Consider the following 18,482-nt stretch of genomic DNA (forward strand, 5'->3'; position numbering starts at 1 on the left):
ATGGGTATTTAAATTTCGTTTCGGGCCCTAGACTGATCAAGTATGAGGATCTTTAATGTCCGGGGCTGGGCTACAGGGTAGCGTACTTGCTGTGTAAGTGATGTGGGTAAGAGCTTAGCCGTCCACCAGCACAGTTCAGTTTAATCGATATATAGGACGAGATTTAATATAAACTTATCGACTTATGAGTGCTGGCTTTATTTCAACCCAGTAGCATGGGGGAAAGCATAAATACTGGATACAAATGAGAGGATAACCCACGGCTCTCCATGTCTAAGCAAGTGTCATCTGCCTTGTGGAAGGGGAACTGTAAGCAATGAGACCATGGATCTTACCAGACACTCAGCCGAGTAAGCACTCTATCTTATAGCATATCGACCCTGCAATATAATTCGAGATATTCACATCAACATCTCCTGTCTTCTATCTATATCCGAAACCGCAATCATGACGTGCAATCACCTCAGTATCATTACCCCGCCATCATGGGCCCGATCCCCAATCCCCGCTATAGCTCCGAACCACTCCTCCATCAAAAACCGCCCTCTTCCGACCCGACACATTAATAATCCCCAGTCCCGACATTCACCCTCATGGCTCAACCTCTCCGTCGCTCCCTGCTCAGAACCAGCACAATATCAAAATCACTCACACCCTCAATCCCCATCCAGCGAATCTCTAGAATAACATCACATTTCTCAACAGCAACAATGGCGCCTGTACCCCCCAAGATGAAGGCCGTTCAGATTAACAAGAACGGCGGCACTGAAGTCCTTGAGTTCAACGATGTTGCTGTTCCTAAAGCTGGCGAGGGCCAGATCCTCGTCAAGAATCAGATTGCGGGCTTGAACTATATCGATACGTACTTCCGAAGTGGTCTCTACAAGGCGCCCCAATTTCCTCTTACGCTTGGCCGTGAAGCTGCTGGTACTGTCGTTGACGCTCACTCCTCTGTCAAGGGCTTTGAGAACGGTACGCGCGTGGTCTTCATGGGAACTGTGGGCGCATACGCTGAGTACAGTGTCGTCAACGCTTCTGACGCTGTCAAAATTCCTGATGAGGTTCCCACTGACCAAGCTGTCGCCGCTTATCTCCAAGGTCTCACAGCATGGACCTTCATCCGTGAAGCTGGTCAGGTCAAGGCTGGTCAATGGGTTCTTGTTCACGCTGCCTCTGGAGGTGTAGGCACTCTTCTTGTTCAGCTGCTCCGAATTGTCGGTGCCAAGGTCATTGGTACTGCTAGTTCAGAGGAGAAGCTTGCGCTTGCGAAGAAGAATGGTGCGGAGTGGGTTATCAACTCTCATGATGATGTTGTTGCAAAGGTTAAGGAGATCACTGGTGGTCATGGTGCGGATGTTATCTTTGATGGTGTGGGCAAGGTTACCTTTGATGGAGATCTTGAGATGATTGCTGCCAAGGGTAGCCTCATCTCCTTCGGCAATGCTGTAAGTGTATTTCAACAACGTTCGCACCTCAAGCTAACGACAATATAGTCTGGGGCCGTGGACCCCGTGAGCCTCTTTCGACTTACACCCAAGTGTGTCCGCTTGATGCGCCCCGTAGTCAACGGCTACGTCTCCGAGCGAGCTGATCTCGAAAAGTACACATCCGAGCTCTTCGATCTCATCAAGGCCAAGAAGCTCGAACTCACCATTCACAAAGTGTACCCTCTCAAGGACGTGGCACAGGCACACCAGGACATTGAGAGCCGAAAGACGATTGGAAAGTTGCTCATTAAAATCGATTAAGTCTAGCCTTTTTATTTTCATTTTCAATGCGCTGTCTGTCTATAATGCTATATGGATAGTTCAACCATGACCAAAAAACATAAATCTTTTAAGAAGTTTTCATCTCGCTCCGTAAACTGCAAGAGGCCTGCTCGCACAAGGGTGGCCTCGGTCATCATTATTTCTATTTTTAAGCTTTAGAAGACTTGACAGCCTCAACCATCTCGGCGGGAGGATCTTGTCGGTAACCCTTGGGGTTGTTGCTGACCCATTTCCAGAGGTCGTCGCAGGCCTTCTCCATTGTGAGCTCGGTCTTCCAGTTGAGCTCCTTGTTGGCGAGGGTCGGGTTGGCAGTAAGGTCGAGAACGTCTCCTTGTCGTCGAGGTTTGACCTCGTAGGGGAGATCGCGGCCAACGACCTTGCTGAAGGCCTTGATAATCTCAAAGACAGTGCTTCCACGGCCGGAACCCAGGTTCCATGCCTTGACACCAGGCTGGTTCTCGCGCAGGTAGTTAAGAGCGACAAGGTGGCCGCGGGCAAGGTCAACAACGTGAATGTAGTCTCGAATGGCAGTACCGTCGCGAGAGGAGTAGTCTACCAGATGTTAGAAGATGCGCAGCAATTATGGTATAGAAAAACTCACCATCGCCGAATACCAAGAGCTTCTCACGTTCGCCAGTAGCAACCTTTCCGAGGAGGGGAAGCAGGTTGTAAGGAACACCAGCGGGGTCCTCACCCATGATACCAGTGGGGTGAGCACCACAAGGGTTGAAGTATCGCAGCAGAGCACCGTTCCATTGCTTGAACTCCTTACCAGCCTTCTCCAAGTTGCTTCGCTGGGCGTTAATGAAGTCGGTGATAACGTCCTCGATCATGGACTTGGTGCGGCCGTATGTATTGGTAGGTCCAATGGGGCAGTGCTCAGGGATAGGAATCATGTTGGGGAAACGAGTAGCATCGCCGTAGACAGTAGCGGAGGAGGAGAAGACGATGTTGTTGACGTTGTTGCGCTCCATGGAGCGGAGCAGAGAGATGCTGCCACCGACATTGACACGGTAGTACTCGAGAGGGATCTCGCCAGACTCTCCGACAGCCTGGATGGTGTTAGTCGTAGATGATCGCCTTGGTTGACATGTGACTTGCCTTGAGAGCAGCAAAGTGGATGACGCTGTCAATGGCAGGGTGCTTGGCAAAGACCTCGTCGATGACCTTCTCGTCTGTGACATCGACCTTGTAGAAGGAAGGTCGGCGACCGCAGATCAGCTCGATACGGTCTAGGACAACCTCTGAAGAGTTGTAGAGGGAGTCGACGATAACGACATCGTAGCCGTGCTCAAGAAGGGCGAGAGTGGTGAAAGAGCCGATATAGCCGGTACCACTGGAGGATCAATCGTTAGCTGGTGCTTCCTTGTCCATTGCGACACCGTATGATCCGTCATGAAGCTTGCGACAACAAAGACAACGTCCGAGACCAGTAAGAGATAGGAGGAGTCAGTGTCGCAAGGGATGATTGAGTGGCGTACCCGGTGACGAGAACAGTTCCAACAGGCATTTTAAATGGATTTCTTTGTTCTGACTGAGCGATTCAAGAATGCGGTAAAAAAACACAAAGCAAAAAGAAGTCGAGGAGGCGGGTTGCGTTGAGGGATGGCGGGGTTAAAGGTCAATGAATGAATTGGTAGGGGGGGAGTTGTCGGGGATGGCGGGGCAGCTGTTTTTTTGGGCTCGCTAGGCTCGCTCATTAGAAGGAGGGGGTTCGTGCTGATGTGATTGACGCTGCTAATTTAATGGCGGTGGGACTTTCAAGGATCTTGACATGCCCATGCCTCATGGAGGATTATTCGGGGCTTGAGGCTGAAGTCTCAGCAACGACTAGACTGTCGATGTCGGATCTCACGAGAATGAGTCGAATGATTGAGAAGGAGTGGCAAATAATATCGCAGCATGGCATAGGCCCGATTGGGTTACACTCAAAAAATCGAGTTTACAATATGCGCTCCATACAACGGCCTTGTACGTATTAACGACGGTTTACCCGACTTGAACTTGACCGAAGAGACGATGGTGGGCGGGCAGGGTATTTGTGGAGTACGGGCCTCGTAATATTTATTATATCTCTGACATGCTCTGTTGTATTATGGATGTAATTAATCAACCTGCACTCTAAGAAACAACGCGTCGTGTAGTTGGCAATTAAGGGAGAAGTAAACTTTTGGTGTCGTCCACTCATGAATAATGACTCCTCTAACTTATGTATCCATGCATTGATAGCGCTCTCTCAGATGGCTAAACCCGACTCTGAGACTTCGTATTGCTTCTCGTATCGGCCACGAATCTGAAGGAATGCAGACATTCTTAGAGAATGCTAATCGATATTCCTCATTTCATACAAATTCAGAGAAATTATCTTGCACTTTGCTCAGAGTCGAGACTTTAATGGACTGTGAGTACGAGTCTCGATTCTTCACTGGGTAATAACGCTAAGTGCAGTTGAGTTGGTCTCGATCAGATGCAGCGGAATACGGAACGATGGCGCCCTTTAACAGGCATTGATTTGACAAAGGCAAAATGAAAACTAAGAAGGCAGTTCATCTGCCTGAGGTCTATTAAGCTGAATTTCTTGAACCAATCTTGATGCTGCTTTACTGTGATTTGGGAGATTTTGTACGACGCCAGCGCACGTGATCACGTACAACCAGCCTCTCGATTTGCGCCGCCTAATCCTCGGCGCGTATCGCGTCGGCTTCATACAGCATCTTCGCGATAGCATCACAAGAAGTACCGACAAAAAAAGAAAGACGCATTTCAACAAGCCAGCAAAAAGAACTCATCGCCGATACCAAAATTATTGCACTGCCATCATCGCCAGACTTTTGACAAAACCTGCCAGGACTCATTGTTTGCTAATCTCACCGCCACCAACATGTTTCTTTGTTGTGTTTGACTGCATCTCAGCGCTAAGATTGGCCAGCCAAGCTGGCACACGGCAAACCTGTCTTTGTGATTCACAACTAGAGGCGGGGAGCTATTTGCTGGTGTTGCTTTTATACGTCTGTGTGGTAGACGCACAAAGTCAGTGCTGCTATTTTCATCTCAGAGAACAAAGAACGACCACTTTCACGCCTCATCCTCATCTTAACGACAACGGACACTTTCATGAAACAAAAAGGCGCCCTTTCTTTCGAACTGAAATCTTTTTACTTTGCAATCCTCTGTTCACACCAACTTCACTCAATCTTCACATTCCACCTCAAACATGCCTCCCAGAGTCAGCAGACGTACTACCCGCCTCACAAGCCGGGAGCCCGAGCAACAATCTACGAATGAGCCGCCGAATACGTTGGTGAGGCCCCATTTACCGGCCCTGCAAGGAACGCCCAGTACACGGAGGCAGTACACATATGGCTCGGGTGCTGAGCCACCACCGAAAGTGGGAGCTGGTCTGCAGCGCATGGATTTGGGCAGTGCCGTCAATCAAGCCCTTGCAAATAACGTCGATGATGAGGAAGACTTTGTTCGGCCAGCAAAGCCAAGGGCAGCGTCCTCAAGGGCAGATGACGCGGGTCCATCAAGAGACAGTGAGTGACATGGACATTGCTCTCGACAAGTCTAACATGGAATAGATACATTACGCTCAGCAACAGGCAATGTTCAGCAATTAGCGATTGAGAGAGATGATGATAGCTCACGAAGCTTTGGGTTGGAAAGTGAATACTACGAAGATGCAACAATAGGACCGGTGCCATCCTTGTCAGCAAGTACAGAAAGACAGCTTGCTGCCCCCAACCTAAATCCTCGAGCTCAGCGAGATACGTCTGTACAGCGCAGCCTACAGCCATCTCGTCTAAGCGAGCAACACAATCTTGAGACGCAGCCCAGTAGACCTAGGGATACCCTACAAACATCACTCGAAGTACCGAGACAAACACGGCAGCAATCGCGTGAACCAGAAGAAGACGAGCCGGAAAGGAGAGATGCGCCTCCTACTCGTAGCAGGACTTCGGCGAACACACCAGCCCCAAACAAAACCCGACAAAGTCAGCCCTGGCCTCGAAATCCCCCACCAGTGGAAGATAGCGAGCAGAGTGAAAGCTCTGCTGGAAGCGATCAAGACGATATCGAGAGGGAAACCCGATATGGAGGCAATGCGAGAAAGGCACGTACAATCACAAAGAAGACTTCTACACGTACAACGGCCAACCCAAGCCGTCGACAGACAGCACAACAGCTATCTCGACAGGCTGCTCCTGAGAGGAGAGATCAAAGAACAAGCGGAGGACAGAGCCTTTTTTCTAGAGTCGATAGGCCTGCTTCGCAATCAAGCGCATTTGAAAAGACCCGTCAAATTCCCCATGATACACAAGAGCGTGTCCAGGACATTCAGCGAGAAATTCAAGAAGCAGAGGATCAAATTGCTCGTGAACGAGCCGAGAGAGCCGAGAGAGAACGAGCGCCCCAAATAGAGCCGTGGCGTCAATGGTATCGGGAACAGATTGCTTGGTTATCAACACTCTGGCCATTTAATCTGATCTGGAGACGGCGTGGAGACGATGACTTTGACGATTTTGACGATGATCAATACAACAATGGTGGCCCTACGGATTGGTGGAAATTACTAAACCCCATGACATATCTACAATCTGTCGTATGGTTGGTCGACAAGATTATGGATAATTTCGTCAATTTTCTCGACAGATTATCTGGTATTCAAATCCGAGGTTCTCAGATCGAAGGAGTTGTCTATACTGTTCTCATGGTCGGTGTTAGCTTGCTTTTGGGAGTCTTCCTCTACTCAGGCATGGGAGCTGTGAAACCATCTCTACCGAGCATTCCAAGCTTTGGCTTAGGTGATTTCCACATCCCGAACCCTTCTGGCTTTGTTCACAACGTCGGAGACATGATGCCATCCTTCTCAATGCCCTCATGGCCTTCCTGGAGTAGAGATGACGATGAGCATGATGTCTTTGCAGAGACTCCCATTAACAACATTCAACTTACGGATGAAGTAAAAAAGGCAGTTAAGAAGCTGACGTCAAAACTCAGTGACCAGAAGAAAAGTCTCGAGAAGCTGGAAGCAAAACTCCCTCAATTTATCACCATGGAAACCGTCAATGGAAAACCATCTATTCCTCAACAGTTCTACCATGGTCTTCAAGATTATCTGAAAGAGAGTGGGAGCTTTTTGAACATGAAGAAGAAGGGTGGAAACTTCGAGATCTCCACGGAAAAGCAGTGGAAGGCTATTGTGGCTGGACTCGGTAAAGACAAAGATTTCCAGGCGAAGCTCACAAAAGTGGTCGACAGCGGCATTGAAGAGAAGCTGCCTACTTTCTGGGACAAATGGTTCAAGAACAACAACAAGATTCTCGAGCCGCTCATTGAAAAGGCAATGGCTAAGACAAAAGCTGCTGGATCAGGAGCTGGATTCGACAAGAAAATCGCCCAGATTGTCAATGAACAACTTGGCAAGCAGAACCAGACAGTTGTTACTCGAAGCGAATTCATAAAGCATCTTAGGAATGAATTGGCAACCCATCAGACAACAGTTCAAGCTGAGCTCCAAGAGCTAAAGTCGGATATGTTGACTCATATTCAAGAGTCGATTCGTACTGCACAATTGATGGCTCCACAGGGAACATCAGACGCTGAGATGAGGAAGCTCATTCGAGAGATCGTTGTCCAGACTATATCGGACGAAGTCCTCGGAGTTGGTGCCAAGGCAAAGATTCACGAAGACTGGAACACGCGCCTCAAGCACCAGGTCAACTTCTTTGCAGTTGGTGCTGGGGCTACCATTGATAACTCTCTCACGACAAGTGTATGGGACCCATGGAAGAAGGGCATCGCTACTGAAGAAGCCTTGAAGCGTGGCATCTCTGGCTTACATCCTCTCCCTGCCGCGGCAGCACTTCTCCCTTGGCAAGATGAAGGAGACTGCTTTTGCTCAGTCCATGACATCGACGGTAGCGGACGATACCACGGTGCCAGAATCTCCGTTCATCTTGGCCATCTGGTTGTTCCCACTGATATTGTCATCGAACACATTAATAAGAACGCCACAACAGATCCACTGGCTCGACCGCGACAGATCGAAGTCTTTGCTAGATTCGAAGACAAAATGGAGCGTGATCAGGTCTTTGCCATAACAGCCAACTGGTTCAGGGACGACACGACGAATCGGAACGTGTCTGTTCCCCTCTCTGACCAATTCGTCAAGATCAGCGATTTTGAGTATGTCGGAAACGAGTTAAATGACGGCGTACACGTACAGCACATCAAAGATCAGTTCTCCAACCTCGGAATTGGCACAGATCAGATCGTCGTTCGATCCATGGGCAATTACGGCGCGGTAGACCATACGTGCTTTTATCGCATTCGATTATTTGGAAACGTGGTGGAATAGCTGCTGTTAAAACCAGCGGATGAATGAATCTGTTGGCGCAGTTTAGACTTCATTGTGCTTTCTGGGCGTTGGGATAAGTGATTGGTTCATGTACATAGTCTTGTATGGAAGTGTGAATTATACGCAAAGCATTGAAGCGTGGAGCTGGTATGGGGGGACTAGATAACTTTTGCTGAGAATTGTGCTATTTACAAATTAATCATGACGTTTCTGACGACAGCATAGATCAACTTTGAAAACAGATACTTCATGAGCGTAAACTTGAACATTAACCCTGTACATTTTAATTCGCAACTTTTGTCTATCCCTATATACAAGGCTCCAAAGGGTATCAAGCCCATCCACCTCCTTAATCCAGCAATCCAGTAGCAAGCGCCTCGAGATCCTCCAAAGTCTCCGGCTCGTCCTGCACCTTGATAACCTTTCCTTTGCCCCTGCTCTTCTTCTCGTCCTCCGAGTCGTCCTCAAACCACTTCTTGGCTCTCTTCTTGGGCGGTTCGCGGTCTTCCTCGCTGTCTGATCTATCGCCGCCCATTGGCAGCGAACGCATAAGTGCAAGAGGATCTTCGCCGTCGTCTGCGTTGTGCAGCATGGGTGCGTCGCCGTCGTCGTCTGATACAATGCCCATGCGCTCTGCTCTCTCGGCCGCCTTGCGCTTTTCTCTCTTCTCGCGACGCTTTTGCTTGGCGAGAGCCTTGTCGTCCACATCTGCCTCGCGAACACGCGATGTCTCGTCCTCGACGAATTTGCGACGCTGTTCTTCGGCTGGACCCTCTCCCACGAAGTCGTCCTCGTCCTTAAGCTCGTAGATAGCATGAGCGTTACCTTCATCGTCGAATACAACTTTGGTAGAGTTGCCCTTGAACTTGAGCATCTTCTTCTTTGACTTGAGAGCCTTCTCACGACGTTTTGAGTCGACCACGAATGGTTCTTCACCACCTAGACCATCAATGATCTTTGCTGTGCTCTTGAAAGCGTTGTTTGCCTCGTCGTCTAGCTCATCATCCTTCAGCACTCTCTTGACCGACAAGAAATCGCCGTCGTCATCATCCGCCTTCTCATCGCCATCAAGCACAAGCTTGTTGTAGTGACTTGACAGAACGTCTTGATTTGTTCGCTCAAACATCTTGTCGTACTTTGTGCGCACCTCGTTCTTTTTCTTTGACTTCTCGCCATCTTCTTCCATCTCAGAGTCGCTAGACATGCCAGCACGGGGAGCATTCTTTATTTTCTTGATATCCTCGCCCTTTCTGAACTTGACCTGTGGTGTACCAGGGAGACCAAGACTAGCAGCGAAGCCATCAAGATCTAGTTTGTTGAACTTGAAAACATCCTTATCTCTTTGTAAATGGATTGACCGCGTGTAACTGATAAATGCCTTCTGGCCAAGATACTTCAGATCTGGGTTCTGGAAGCACATGCTTTGCAGTTGATCCTTGATACTCTTCTTTTTCTTCTCCTTGACATTCACTTTTTGTATGGGGATCTTTTTCTGCTCAAGCTTCTTCAACATTCCTGGCTCTTCGCTAGGGTCGAGGAAAAGCACAGCTCGACCATTGCTCTGGTATCGAGCTGTTCTTCCAACTCGGTGGATATATGTATCTACATCCTCAGGACAATCGGCCTGAATAACCCAGTCAACGGCAGGGAAATCAATTCCTCGCGCTACGACATCTGTCGCAAACAAACACGATTGCTTCGCAGCTGTGAATCTGTTTGTAATCTCCATTCGCGCAATTTGCTTCTGGCGACCGTGAAGATGTAGTAGAGGAATACCTGGCTGAAGATGACGGAAACTCTCGTATACAAATCGAACTTGTTTGCCTGAGCTCAGAAAGACAATAATCTTGCTCTTCAAATTGGCCTTGATGAAACCATATAATGTGTCGAGTTTCTCTGTCAAAGGTGTGATGATGTAGTGCTGTTGGAGGTTTGTAGGGGTGGCGCTAACTGCTGCTTCGTGAACAGAGACGTATTCGGGGTCCTTCAGACTAAGACGAGCAAGATCCGAGACCTTCTTGCTCTGGGTGGCACTGAACATGAGTGTTTGTCGTGATTTGGGCAGATGCTCGACTAACGCATCAACATCACGTTGGAAACCCATATCCATGATGCGATCTGCCTCGTCCAGAACCAAGAGCTGCAAGTTGTTGGCATCGAAACCAGCCGTCTGATCAAGATGCTGCAGCATTCGACCAGGTGTGCAAATCAAGATATTCATTCGATCCAATCGTTCCGCTTCTTCCTTCAAGCTCTTTCCACCGATGACCAAGCCTGCAGAGAAAACATGGTTTCTGCCAATCTTTCGAAGCACCTCGAAGATCTGGACTGCGAGTTCTCGAGTGGGAGAAATGATAAGGGCGCCTAGTCCATCGTATTCGGTCCATTGAGCACGGTAGAGCTTCTCGAGAACGGGAACGAGGAAAGCTAGAGTCTTCCCGCTTCCTGTCTTGGCGGCTCCCATGACATCTTTGCCCTTGAGAGCCAGTGGAATGGCGTGAGCTTGAACATCGGTAAGGGTTTGGAAATGTGCGGCTTCAAGGCCGGTGGCGGTCGGTACAGAGAGAGGAAGATGGGAAAAGTTCTTGATTTCGTCGGATTTGGGATCCTGAAATGGCATTAGCTAGAGTAAAGGATTGTCATAAATTTTATCCCCATACCAAATCGTTCACTCGTTGTTCAAGCTGCTGAAGATCCTCTTGATCTCTCTTGCGCTTCTGTTGGCGCTGCTCAGTTCGACCATTCTTTTGGGGTTTAGGCCCTCGCCCAGGTCGCGCATGAGGAGGCATTATGGGGAGTCGCGACGATATAGATGAAGAGAATTGAGGCGATGTTCTCTAGACCTTGTCGTTGGCGCAAACCAAAATCGAAGTCCAAGTCCAAAGTCTCTGGAAATTTTTTGGAAAAGGCCCGGCGCCTGGGGATACCGATGGCCGACTGTGGGGCGCTTGACCAGAAGAAGCTTACCGCCATGGCAGAAAAGTTTCACCGCCAAAAAATTGAAACCAACTGTTTTCTGCCCCTCCACTCAAGCAAGCTTCGCGAATTCATCACAACTAGCTTCGTTAAGATAATATGAAAAACGATAAGAAAGCGAAGAAGGCTGCCCCTGCGGCGAGCCAAATCGCCGATCAGCGATTCGCCGACTTCGAGACCGATCCTCGATTCAGATTGCCCTCGAAGAAGCAGACAAAAACCACAATCGACAAGCGATTCTCGCGCATGCTCAAGGATGATGAGTTCACTGCTACCGCCAAGGTCGATCGATATGGCCGAAAAGTAAAGTCTGATTCCAAGAAGAAGGCTCTGCAAAGGCTGTACCGCGAGGAGGATGAAGACGAAGACGAGGAGGAGGAGGAGGGAGGGGAGGAAGAAGACATCGAGGTCGACGATGACGAAGTCGTTCAGCGAGAATTGCGAAAGGCGCACGAGAAATACGATCCTGCTCGAGGCGGTGGCTTCTCATCTTCTGAAGATGACTCTGAATCTGAGGAGGAAGAGTCCGACTCTGACGAAGAAGAAGGTGGCGCGCAAGTCGATACTGAAGGAGATATGCAGCGATTCCAAGACGAGCAAAACGACGTCGAGGCTGGAGAAGTGACGAATCGAATCGCCATTGTCAATCTTGACTGGGACCACGTTAAATCCACAGACCTCATGGCTCTCTTCAACAGTTTCCTTCCTGAGACTGGTGGCAAGATCGAAAAGATTTCAGTATACCCTAGCGAATTTGGCAAGGAGCGCATGCAGCAGGAAGAAGTTGAAGGACCTCCAAAGGAATTGTTCAAAAACTCCAAGAACGGCTCGGACGATGATTCAGATGACAGCGATGAGGAAAGTGAGGATGGAGACGAGCGAATCAAGAAGAGTTTGCTCCAAGAGGGTGACGATCAGGACTTTGACAGCGATGCGCTGCGATCTTACCAGCTCGACCGCCTACGATACTACTATGCTGTCATGGTCTGCTCAAGCCCAGCGGTTGCGCAGAAGCTTTACGAATCTGTCGATGGACGAGAGTACCAATCATCCTCCAACTTTCTCGACCTTCGATTCGTTCCCGACGATGTTACTTTCGATGACGAGCCCAGAGACGAGTGCGAAAAGGTTCCCGAGTCATACAAGCCTGTTGAGTTCGTCACAAACGCCCTTCAAAGCTCCAAGGTCAAGCTTACCTGGGACATGCATCCCGAGGAGGCTTCGCGCAAGGAGTCTATCAACCGCGCTTTTAGTGGTAGTCGCAACGAGATTGAAGAAAACGATCTCCGTGCATACTTGGCAAGCGACAGCGAAGATGACGACGTAGAGGAAGAAGAGGTCGTTGAAGAAAAGGCAGAGGACGAGCCCAAGCTTTCCAAGAAGGAGTTGGCACGTCGGAAAATGCGCGCCGCCTTGGGTCTATCTGAGGAACCTACCAAGTCTTCCAAGAACGCCCCCGTAGGCGACATGGAGATTACTTTCACCCCTGCTCTGTCAGAGAGCGCACCTAAGAAGACAGCTGAGGAGGAGACAACAATTGAGAAGTACATCCGAAAGGAAAAGGAGCGCAAGGAGAAGAAGCGTGAAGCTGCACGAGCTCGACGTGCTGGCCAGGACCCCGATGCCGAAGAGGAGGAAGAGGAGGTTGTTGAGGCTCCTGAGGGTGAGACAGAAGACCTTGGATTCGACGATCCCTTCTTCACTGCCGCCGAAGATCCCGCAGCATCATCCAAGACCTCCATCCGCAAAGCCGACCGTCTCAAGAAGCGAGAAGCCCGCGAAGCCGCTGAGGCCGAAAATAAAGCCCAGAAGAAACAACTCGAGAAGGTCATGGCCGACGTGGACGCAGAACAAGTTGATCACCTGGACCACTTCGACATGAACGAGATCGTCCGCGCCGAGAAAGCCAAGAAGAAGAAGGGCAAGGCCAAGAAGAAGGCCCTCGCGAAAGAATCTCGCGGTGGTCTGCAGGAGGACTTTAGCATGGACGTTGACGATGATCGTTTCAAGGCTGTGTTTGAGAGTCACGAGTATGCTATTGATCCTTCGAATCCCAAGTTCAAGGCCACGGAGGGTATGCAGAAGTTGCTCGAGGAGGGTAGGAAGAAGAGAAGAAATGCTGAGGGAGGAGATGAGGAGCCTAGAAGTAAGAAGGCTAAGAAGGGACGGAGGTAATGTAATAGATTCTGTATATCTGGTTATATTGGAGTTGGGTTAAAAAGTGGTATTTGATGGCATAAATCATGAAGCATATACTGTTAAGTTCCTCTCTTGCACCAACGCTGAAACATGATCCTCGATACATAATATTTCAACATTTCTCATCACGGTTCTGTAGATCCCATTATCAAGCCACTCTATGCTTTCAATGGCTTCTGCCCACTCCAAAAATGCATCTTCCCATAAGCATGAACATTCGGATCCCTCATGGACTGTCTACACTCTGCAAAAAAACACCTCCATCTCATCCTTACCCCAGCCCAGCTGCGGAAAATGCAAGTTCCCAATCGCCGGGAAGAACTCCTCACATGCAGTTCGATAATACATGCCCACCAATCTCATGACCCTACCACTATTAGCAACACTACTCTCAGTAGGTGATGTGACTTACTTGTCTTTTGGCCATGTCCCATAAGGTAATTTAATGTAATTGTGCTTAATATTAACAAATCCTGCTTCAGCGAGATATTGAGCTCCGAATACAGCGGCGTGTGCGTTCGTTTCGTAGAGGGCGAATGCTTGGAGGATGATCTCTGTGAAGCGTTTGAGGGGCCAATCGTCGGGAATGCTATTGTCGTCTGTGTGGACTTGGCCGTCTACGTCTTGGAGTTCGACCCAGGCACCGGGTTTCATGTTTCTGGTATTATTAGAGGTACGTTGGGCTTAGAAGGGGTGGACTTGCGCATAAACTTGCTTGAGGAGGGTTACAGGCGATTTGAGGATTGGGATCATGTTACGGAGATGAACAAAGTCAAAGTCATCGCCGTTGAGCCATTCGTCTTCGATATCGTCCACATAAAATCTGTCCAGTTAGACTTGAGAATATGTGTATATGTGAACATGACTTACTTGACGTTTGGAGGTACCCATGTCGGTTGTATTGGACTTAGATCCAATCCCAATACTTCAGCACTTGGATATTTCTCACCAACTAACGGCATTAGCATCATCTCTCTGGCTCAATCTTTTCACATACTCTCAATAGCCCATATCCCCGTACCAGTCCCCAAGTCCGCTATCCTCTGCGGATTCTCATCTATCGGCGCATAAAATAACCGTCCATCTGTAGCCTCCAACATCATCGCATGAAGCATATCTTCACGATTCTGCTCTGCCTCATCGTTCGGCAAGGGATATCGGCCATGGCGATAGCGATGATATCGACGACCGTTTTGGTAGCTGTGTTCGAGAATACTGGAGCTTATGGATGTTGAGGAGGAGCGAAGACTTGATGAATCGTCAGGATCAAAGTCGCTGGCGGAGAATTCACCGTCTTCGTCGCTGCCGCCGGCTTCGATTACTGCGTTGCCGTGTAAGAGGCCTTGGTTATCATAGGGGGATGGATCTGTATCTGCAGTGGTGTTAGCTGTCATACGATTGTCTTGTGCGACTCATTGCATCTATTTTCTGACTCTTTCAATCTCAACTCAACGTCCCCTTTCTACTCAATGCTCCAAAGTAAATGTCACCCTCATACCTTGTTCATCATGCCCCGTCAGATCTGACTTTTCTTGTAATGGAGGGCTACTCCTCGGACTCGCCCTTTTACCTTCTGTATCGTGAGCACCCATGTCTTTGCCGTTTTTCTTCCAACTATCACAATGCGCCTCGATTCCTCGGGACAGCATCCACTATAAATACTCCCTCACAGGATGAGGGGGAGAGAACAAAAAACCACGAGAATATGCACAACCGGGTAAAACATCCAATGACAGACTACCAGAATGGCCTGTTTGGCTTCTTCTACTGCAAATGTGATAGGTTCCAAAAACACAAGAGACAAGAGGGAAGAAGACCCTTGATCATGATAAATTGCGTAACATGTCAACTTACACTGACGAAACAGGATAGGTCTCCCGTGAGTAGCTCATCTTTTGACTTGCCCGTTTACGCAGAAGCTGTACTGTAAAAGCATCCTTTGGAATTGTCTCTTTGGCAATTCTGACGTCCTCGGCGCTGCAAGGCTAGTGCCTGATCTGGACCCCTTGGCGTTGAGAACATGCCAGTTGACACGGCACGAGCGAGGTACTATTCACGGTTAGATTTGACTTCGGGGTTTGAGTAGATGTCCGAGGTTTTCGGATTCGAGTAACTTATGGAGATGGGTGAGATACTGGCGTGAGAGTTTGAAGCGAGGTGAGGAAATAGAGTTGGCGAGATCGGGAGATAGATCTGACGGGGAGAAGCGAGTGCTGGGGTATGAGTGCAGTTGCAGTACGGATTACAGAGTATCTTAAGTCTAGGTAGCTTGGATATGACGATGCAAGCCACTGCATTGGGTATTCATGTCGGTGTTTTCTTGTCATTTGCTGATATGTCACTACGGCTGGTTATAGTGCACACGGTTGGCGATATTGCAGCATGGCTGAGACAGTTCAAAGATTGCACTTCAAGTGACATTTCACCATTCAGTTAAGAAATGACAGGGATAACTGCATCCGAAATCCTGGGTCTGGACCAGCAAAAGGCGTAGTCGCAAGCTACCTAATTTTACGAAATTCCATTAAAGTGGTTAACCAAGTCAAGGCGTAAATGGCCATGACTCTTTGAGTTGTTTGAATGGCGAGGTTACTTTGTCAACCTGACTCAAAACACAGACCTCTAATAAAACTCGATCTGTATCAAGGCCATTTCAGAACCGCCATCTGCATCAAACTATTTATGGACAATTCGCCAGCATGACCGTATTACAATGCCAGTGTTCCCCCTCCTCATATGCACTGCACATATGCATGCAGTGCACATTGCGCGTTTACGATAAAATATCGATGCATTGTGTTGCAAGTGTGTGCGAACGAGTGAAGCTCCTTGGTTGGCCGCTGTGTAAGATAGAGATAAGAGATCTGTCCGCGTGATGGTGAAAAAGGGTGGGATATCCCGCACGATCCGGTTCTCTAGCTGCCGTTTCCGTCTGATAGTCACAACACCAAGTCAAAAGTCGCGATGCTAAGGCTTGACCGATCAAATGGAACTCTTTGAATGCAGTTAGAGCGGTGGACTTGTGAGGCGAGGCTGTTGATCTGTTATGCACAAGACCTAAAGCAATATACGACAACACCATCGCAGTACAATTCAAGTTAAGAAAAACAACCATTTCCATGCCTACAGACACCGGGAGACTAGAGAAGGCTGGGAAATCACCTAGCTAATCCCTGTCGCGAGTCAGATATACAGTAGCTCTGAGCTCTTCCCCGCTCAGAGGCGGGAGAGACGCGATGCATGCTAGCAACCCTCTTTGTATTAATGAGGGTGTGATCGAGGTCGCATCGAGAGAGGCTGATGTGCGACCCCTTGAAAGCGCCTGTCGAAGCAGAGGAACACGGGGGAGGTTTGCTCTGCAGTGGTTTGATCATAAGCAGGTCAGAGTGGGATGATGATATCGTCTTATCTCCACCAGTTCATGGCCAGCACTCACTCAAATCACATCTAACATAATTTACAGAGTCATTTACAGTAGAATAGAAGCAAAGTAGACGACACATACAATGCACCATCCATGATTCATCGCCACTGAAGGACCCCTATTGCAGAACGATCATCCCCTCCCCAAGCACCCAGCTTCATCATCCATCACTCATTCTTCTCTCACCGACTGTCGGAGCTAAAGTTCCCAAGGCTGCGTCGCATCGAGATCGTGATGGAGGGGAGCGGATTTGGATTTGGGGGTCATCACCCTCTAAAACGAAACGCCACTTTATCTGTGGGGAAACGCGTGAGCTTGATGGGATTTTTTTGGTGCTAGGCATGGGTCTTACAAGACCTTGGAAGATAATATCTCGTTGCGCCTTGCGTCTTGTGTGTCATTATGGTATTCATATTACTCGTAGCTCTCCTCCCGTTTCTCCTAGGTCTTCCTGCTTTCTACTTTTTCATCGTCTTTTTAATACAAGTCCGTGATAATTTTGAGCTCGTTGACCCAAATCCTCCAACGTCATCTAATATCTACTCCTACTGTGACGAGACGGCCTGAACCAAACCAAAATAATCAAGGCAATGCCGCCACATTCGAATTCTCCTCTACTTCCCATCTCCACGCCCACAGCCATCGCATCGCCATATGAGCAACCTCCTCCTCCTGCCCCTACAGCAGCGAACCATGTTCAGCGCTTCGCCATCACGACTTTCTCTCTCGCCCGTTTCGCCCGCGGTGTCTCGCTGATAGCATACCCACGCTTCGGCCTCTGGGCCCTCGACATCGCACCCGATGGTTCAGCGTATATGCTCGCCAGTCTAATCGGCATCCGCGATATTCTCCTCTCGGGTCTTTTGTACACGAGCGACACTACAAACGCTGCGACGGACTCGGCTGCTCGTCGCGAAGTGACCCGTGCGCTTGCGACCAATCTGTTCAGCGATGCGCTCGATGCGTTTGTGCTGATATTCTACGCTGCGTGGTCTGATGATTGGGGGAATCCGATCGCGGTTATTGTCATCTCTGCTGTCATGGCTATCTTTGAGCATCTGACGCTGTGGAGCTTGAGTGAGGAGGATTGGGCTGCGCATGAGTATGGAAGCCTGGGCGATGACAAGAAGGCGAGGATGAATGCTTGGCTAAGAGAGTTGGAACGATACGGACCTGAGGAGTATCGACCTGAACAATCTGTTGGGCCATCTTCGCGCGCATCGTTTAGACAGTATGGGGCTATTGTTTAGTTGTTGATGAGCTATGGGTTTGATGAAAAGTTACGTCTGTTGTGTCTGTTCTGCGTGGCGTTGATGGTTTGTTTGCATCTGGGGTCGTTTTCAAGATGGTTGATCTTCTGGAGTTGGGAGGGCGTGTTGCACGATGATGGATCATGGCGATGTTTTTTTGCGATGCATCTGGTTATGCAGTTTATACCTTCAATACCATTGCTTTTGAGTTTTGACGTTTACTGTTAGCGCTGGGGACAAGGCAGTGCGAATGTGCCTGGTCTGTGTTCTGTAGGCTATAGTACTGATGATAGACTCATCGTACTGATCTTCAATATAAACGAGAACTCTTACTGTAAACTTTATCATGCTTATCAGGGTCACTATTCCCGAAACCTTCAAATCCTCTGTCTAGAACTCGGCAGATCGAGAAATGGCGTTAGAATCCATAAATCTCATACGAACAATCCCATGACATAAACTCAATTACACCTCTGCAACAAATCGGAGATGTATACATCACA

At 48.8% G+C, this 18,482-nt stretch overlaps 7 protein-coding genes; 4 read left to right on the plus strand and 3 right to left on the minus strand.

The window, feature by feature from the left end:
• Nucleotides 1-710: 710 nt before the first annotated feature.
• FFUJ_08835 (related to NADPH2:quinone reductase) lies at nucleotides 711-1,748 on the plus strand (the record flags this gene model as incomplete). XM_023580419.1 has 2 exons in its annotated part: nucleotides 711-1,445; nucleotides 1,494-1,748. 2 exons carry the CDS (start codon nucleotides 711-713, stop codon nucleotides 1,746-1,748), a joined length of 990 nt encoding a protein of 329 aa, XP_023433197.1.
• Nucleotides 1,749-1,917: 169 nt separating this feature from the next.
• On the minus strand, nucleotides 1,918-3,279 carry FFUJ_08834 (probable UDP-glucose 4-epimerase Gal10; the record flags this gene model as incomplete). XM_023580420.1 has 4 exons in its annotated part: nucleotides 1,918-2,321; nucleotides 2,371-2,821; nucleotides 2,895-3,105; nucleotides 3,251-3,279. The coding sequence occupies 4 exons, from the start codon at nucleotides 3,277-3,279 to the stop codon at nucleotides 1,918-1,920; spliced, it is 1,095 nt and encodes a 364-aa protein (XP_023433198.1).
• Nucleotides 3,280-4,983: 1,704 nt separating this feature from the next.
• On the plus strand, nucleotides 4,984-8,130 carry FFUJ_08833 (uncharacterized protein; the record flags this gene model as incomplete). XM_023580421.1 has 2 exons in its annotated part: nucleotides 4,984-5,305; nucleotides 5,351-8,130. 2 exons carry the CDS (start codon nucleotides 4,984-4,986, stop codon nucleotides 8,128-8,130), a joined length of 3,102 nt encoding a protein of 1,033 aa, XP_023433199.1.
• Nucleotides 8,131-8,479: 349 nt separating this feature from the next.
• FFUJ_08832 (probable ATP-dependent RNA helicase) lies at nucleotides 8,480-10,919 on the minus strand (the record flags this gene model as incomplete). XM_023580422.1 has 2 exons in its annotated part: nucleotides 8,480-10,738; nucleotides 10,791-10,919. 2 exons carry the CDS (start codon nucleotides 10,917-10,919, stop codon nucleotides 8,480-8,482), a joined length of 2,388 nt encoding a protein of 795 aa, XP_023433200.1.
• Nucleotides 10,920-11,205: 286 nt separating this feature from the next.
• FFUJ_08831 (M-like protein) lies at nucleotides 11,206-13,281 on the plus strand (the record flags this gene model as incomplete). Its single annotated transcript, XM_023580423.1, has 1 exon — nucleotides 11,206-13,281. One exon carries the CDS (start codon nucleotides 11,206-11,208, stop codon nucleotides 13,279-13,281), a length of 2,076 nt encoding a protein of 691 aa, XP_023433201.1.
• Nucleotides 13,282-13,989: 708 nt separating this feature from the next.
• Nucleotides 13,990-14,897, minus strand: FFUJ_08830 (uncharacterized protein; the record flags this gene model as incomplete). XM_023580424.1 has 4 exons in its annotated part: nucleotides 13,990-14,128; nucleotides 14,176-14,257; nucleotides 14,303-14,677; nucleotides 14,804-14,897. 4 exons carry the CDS (start codon nucleotides 14,895-14,897, stop codon nucleotides 13,990-13,992), a joined length of 690 nt encoding a protein of 229 aa, XP_023433938.1.
• A 2,422-nt stretch (nucleotides 14,898-17,319) lies between these two features.
• FFUJ_08829 (uncharacterized protein) lies at nucleotides 17,320-17,979 on the plus strand (the record flags this gene model as incomplete). Its single annotated transcript, XM_023580425.1, has 1 exon — nucleotides 17,320-17,979. The coding sequence occupies one exon, from the start codon at nucleotides 17,320-17,322 to the stop codon at nucleotides 17,977-17,979; it is 660 nt and encodes a 219-aa protein (XP_023433202.1).
• Nucleotides 17,980-18,482: the final 503 nt, after the last annotated feature.

This window comes from Fusarium fujikuroi, chromosome FFUJ_chr07 (genome assembly GCF_900079805.1).
Source record: "Fusarium fujikuroi IMI 58289 draft genome, chromosome FFUJ_chr07".
Taxonomy (NCBI): Eukaryota; Fungi; Ascomycota; class Sordariomycetes; order Hypocreales; family Nectriaceae; genus Fusarium; species Fusarium fujikuroi.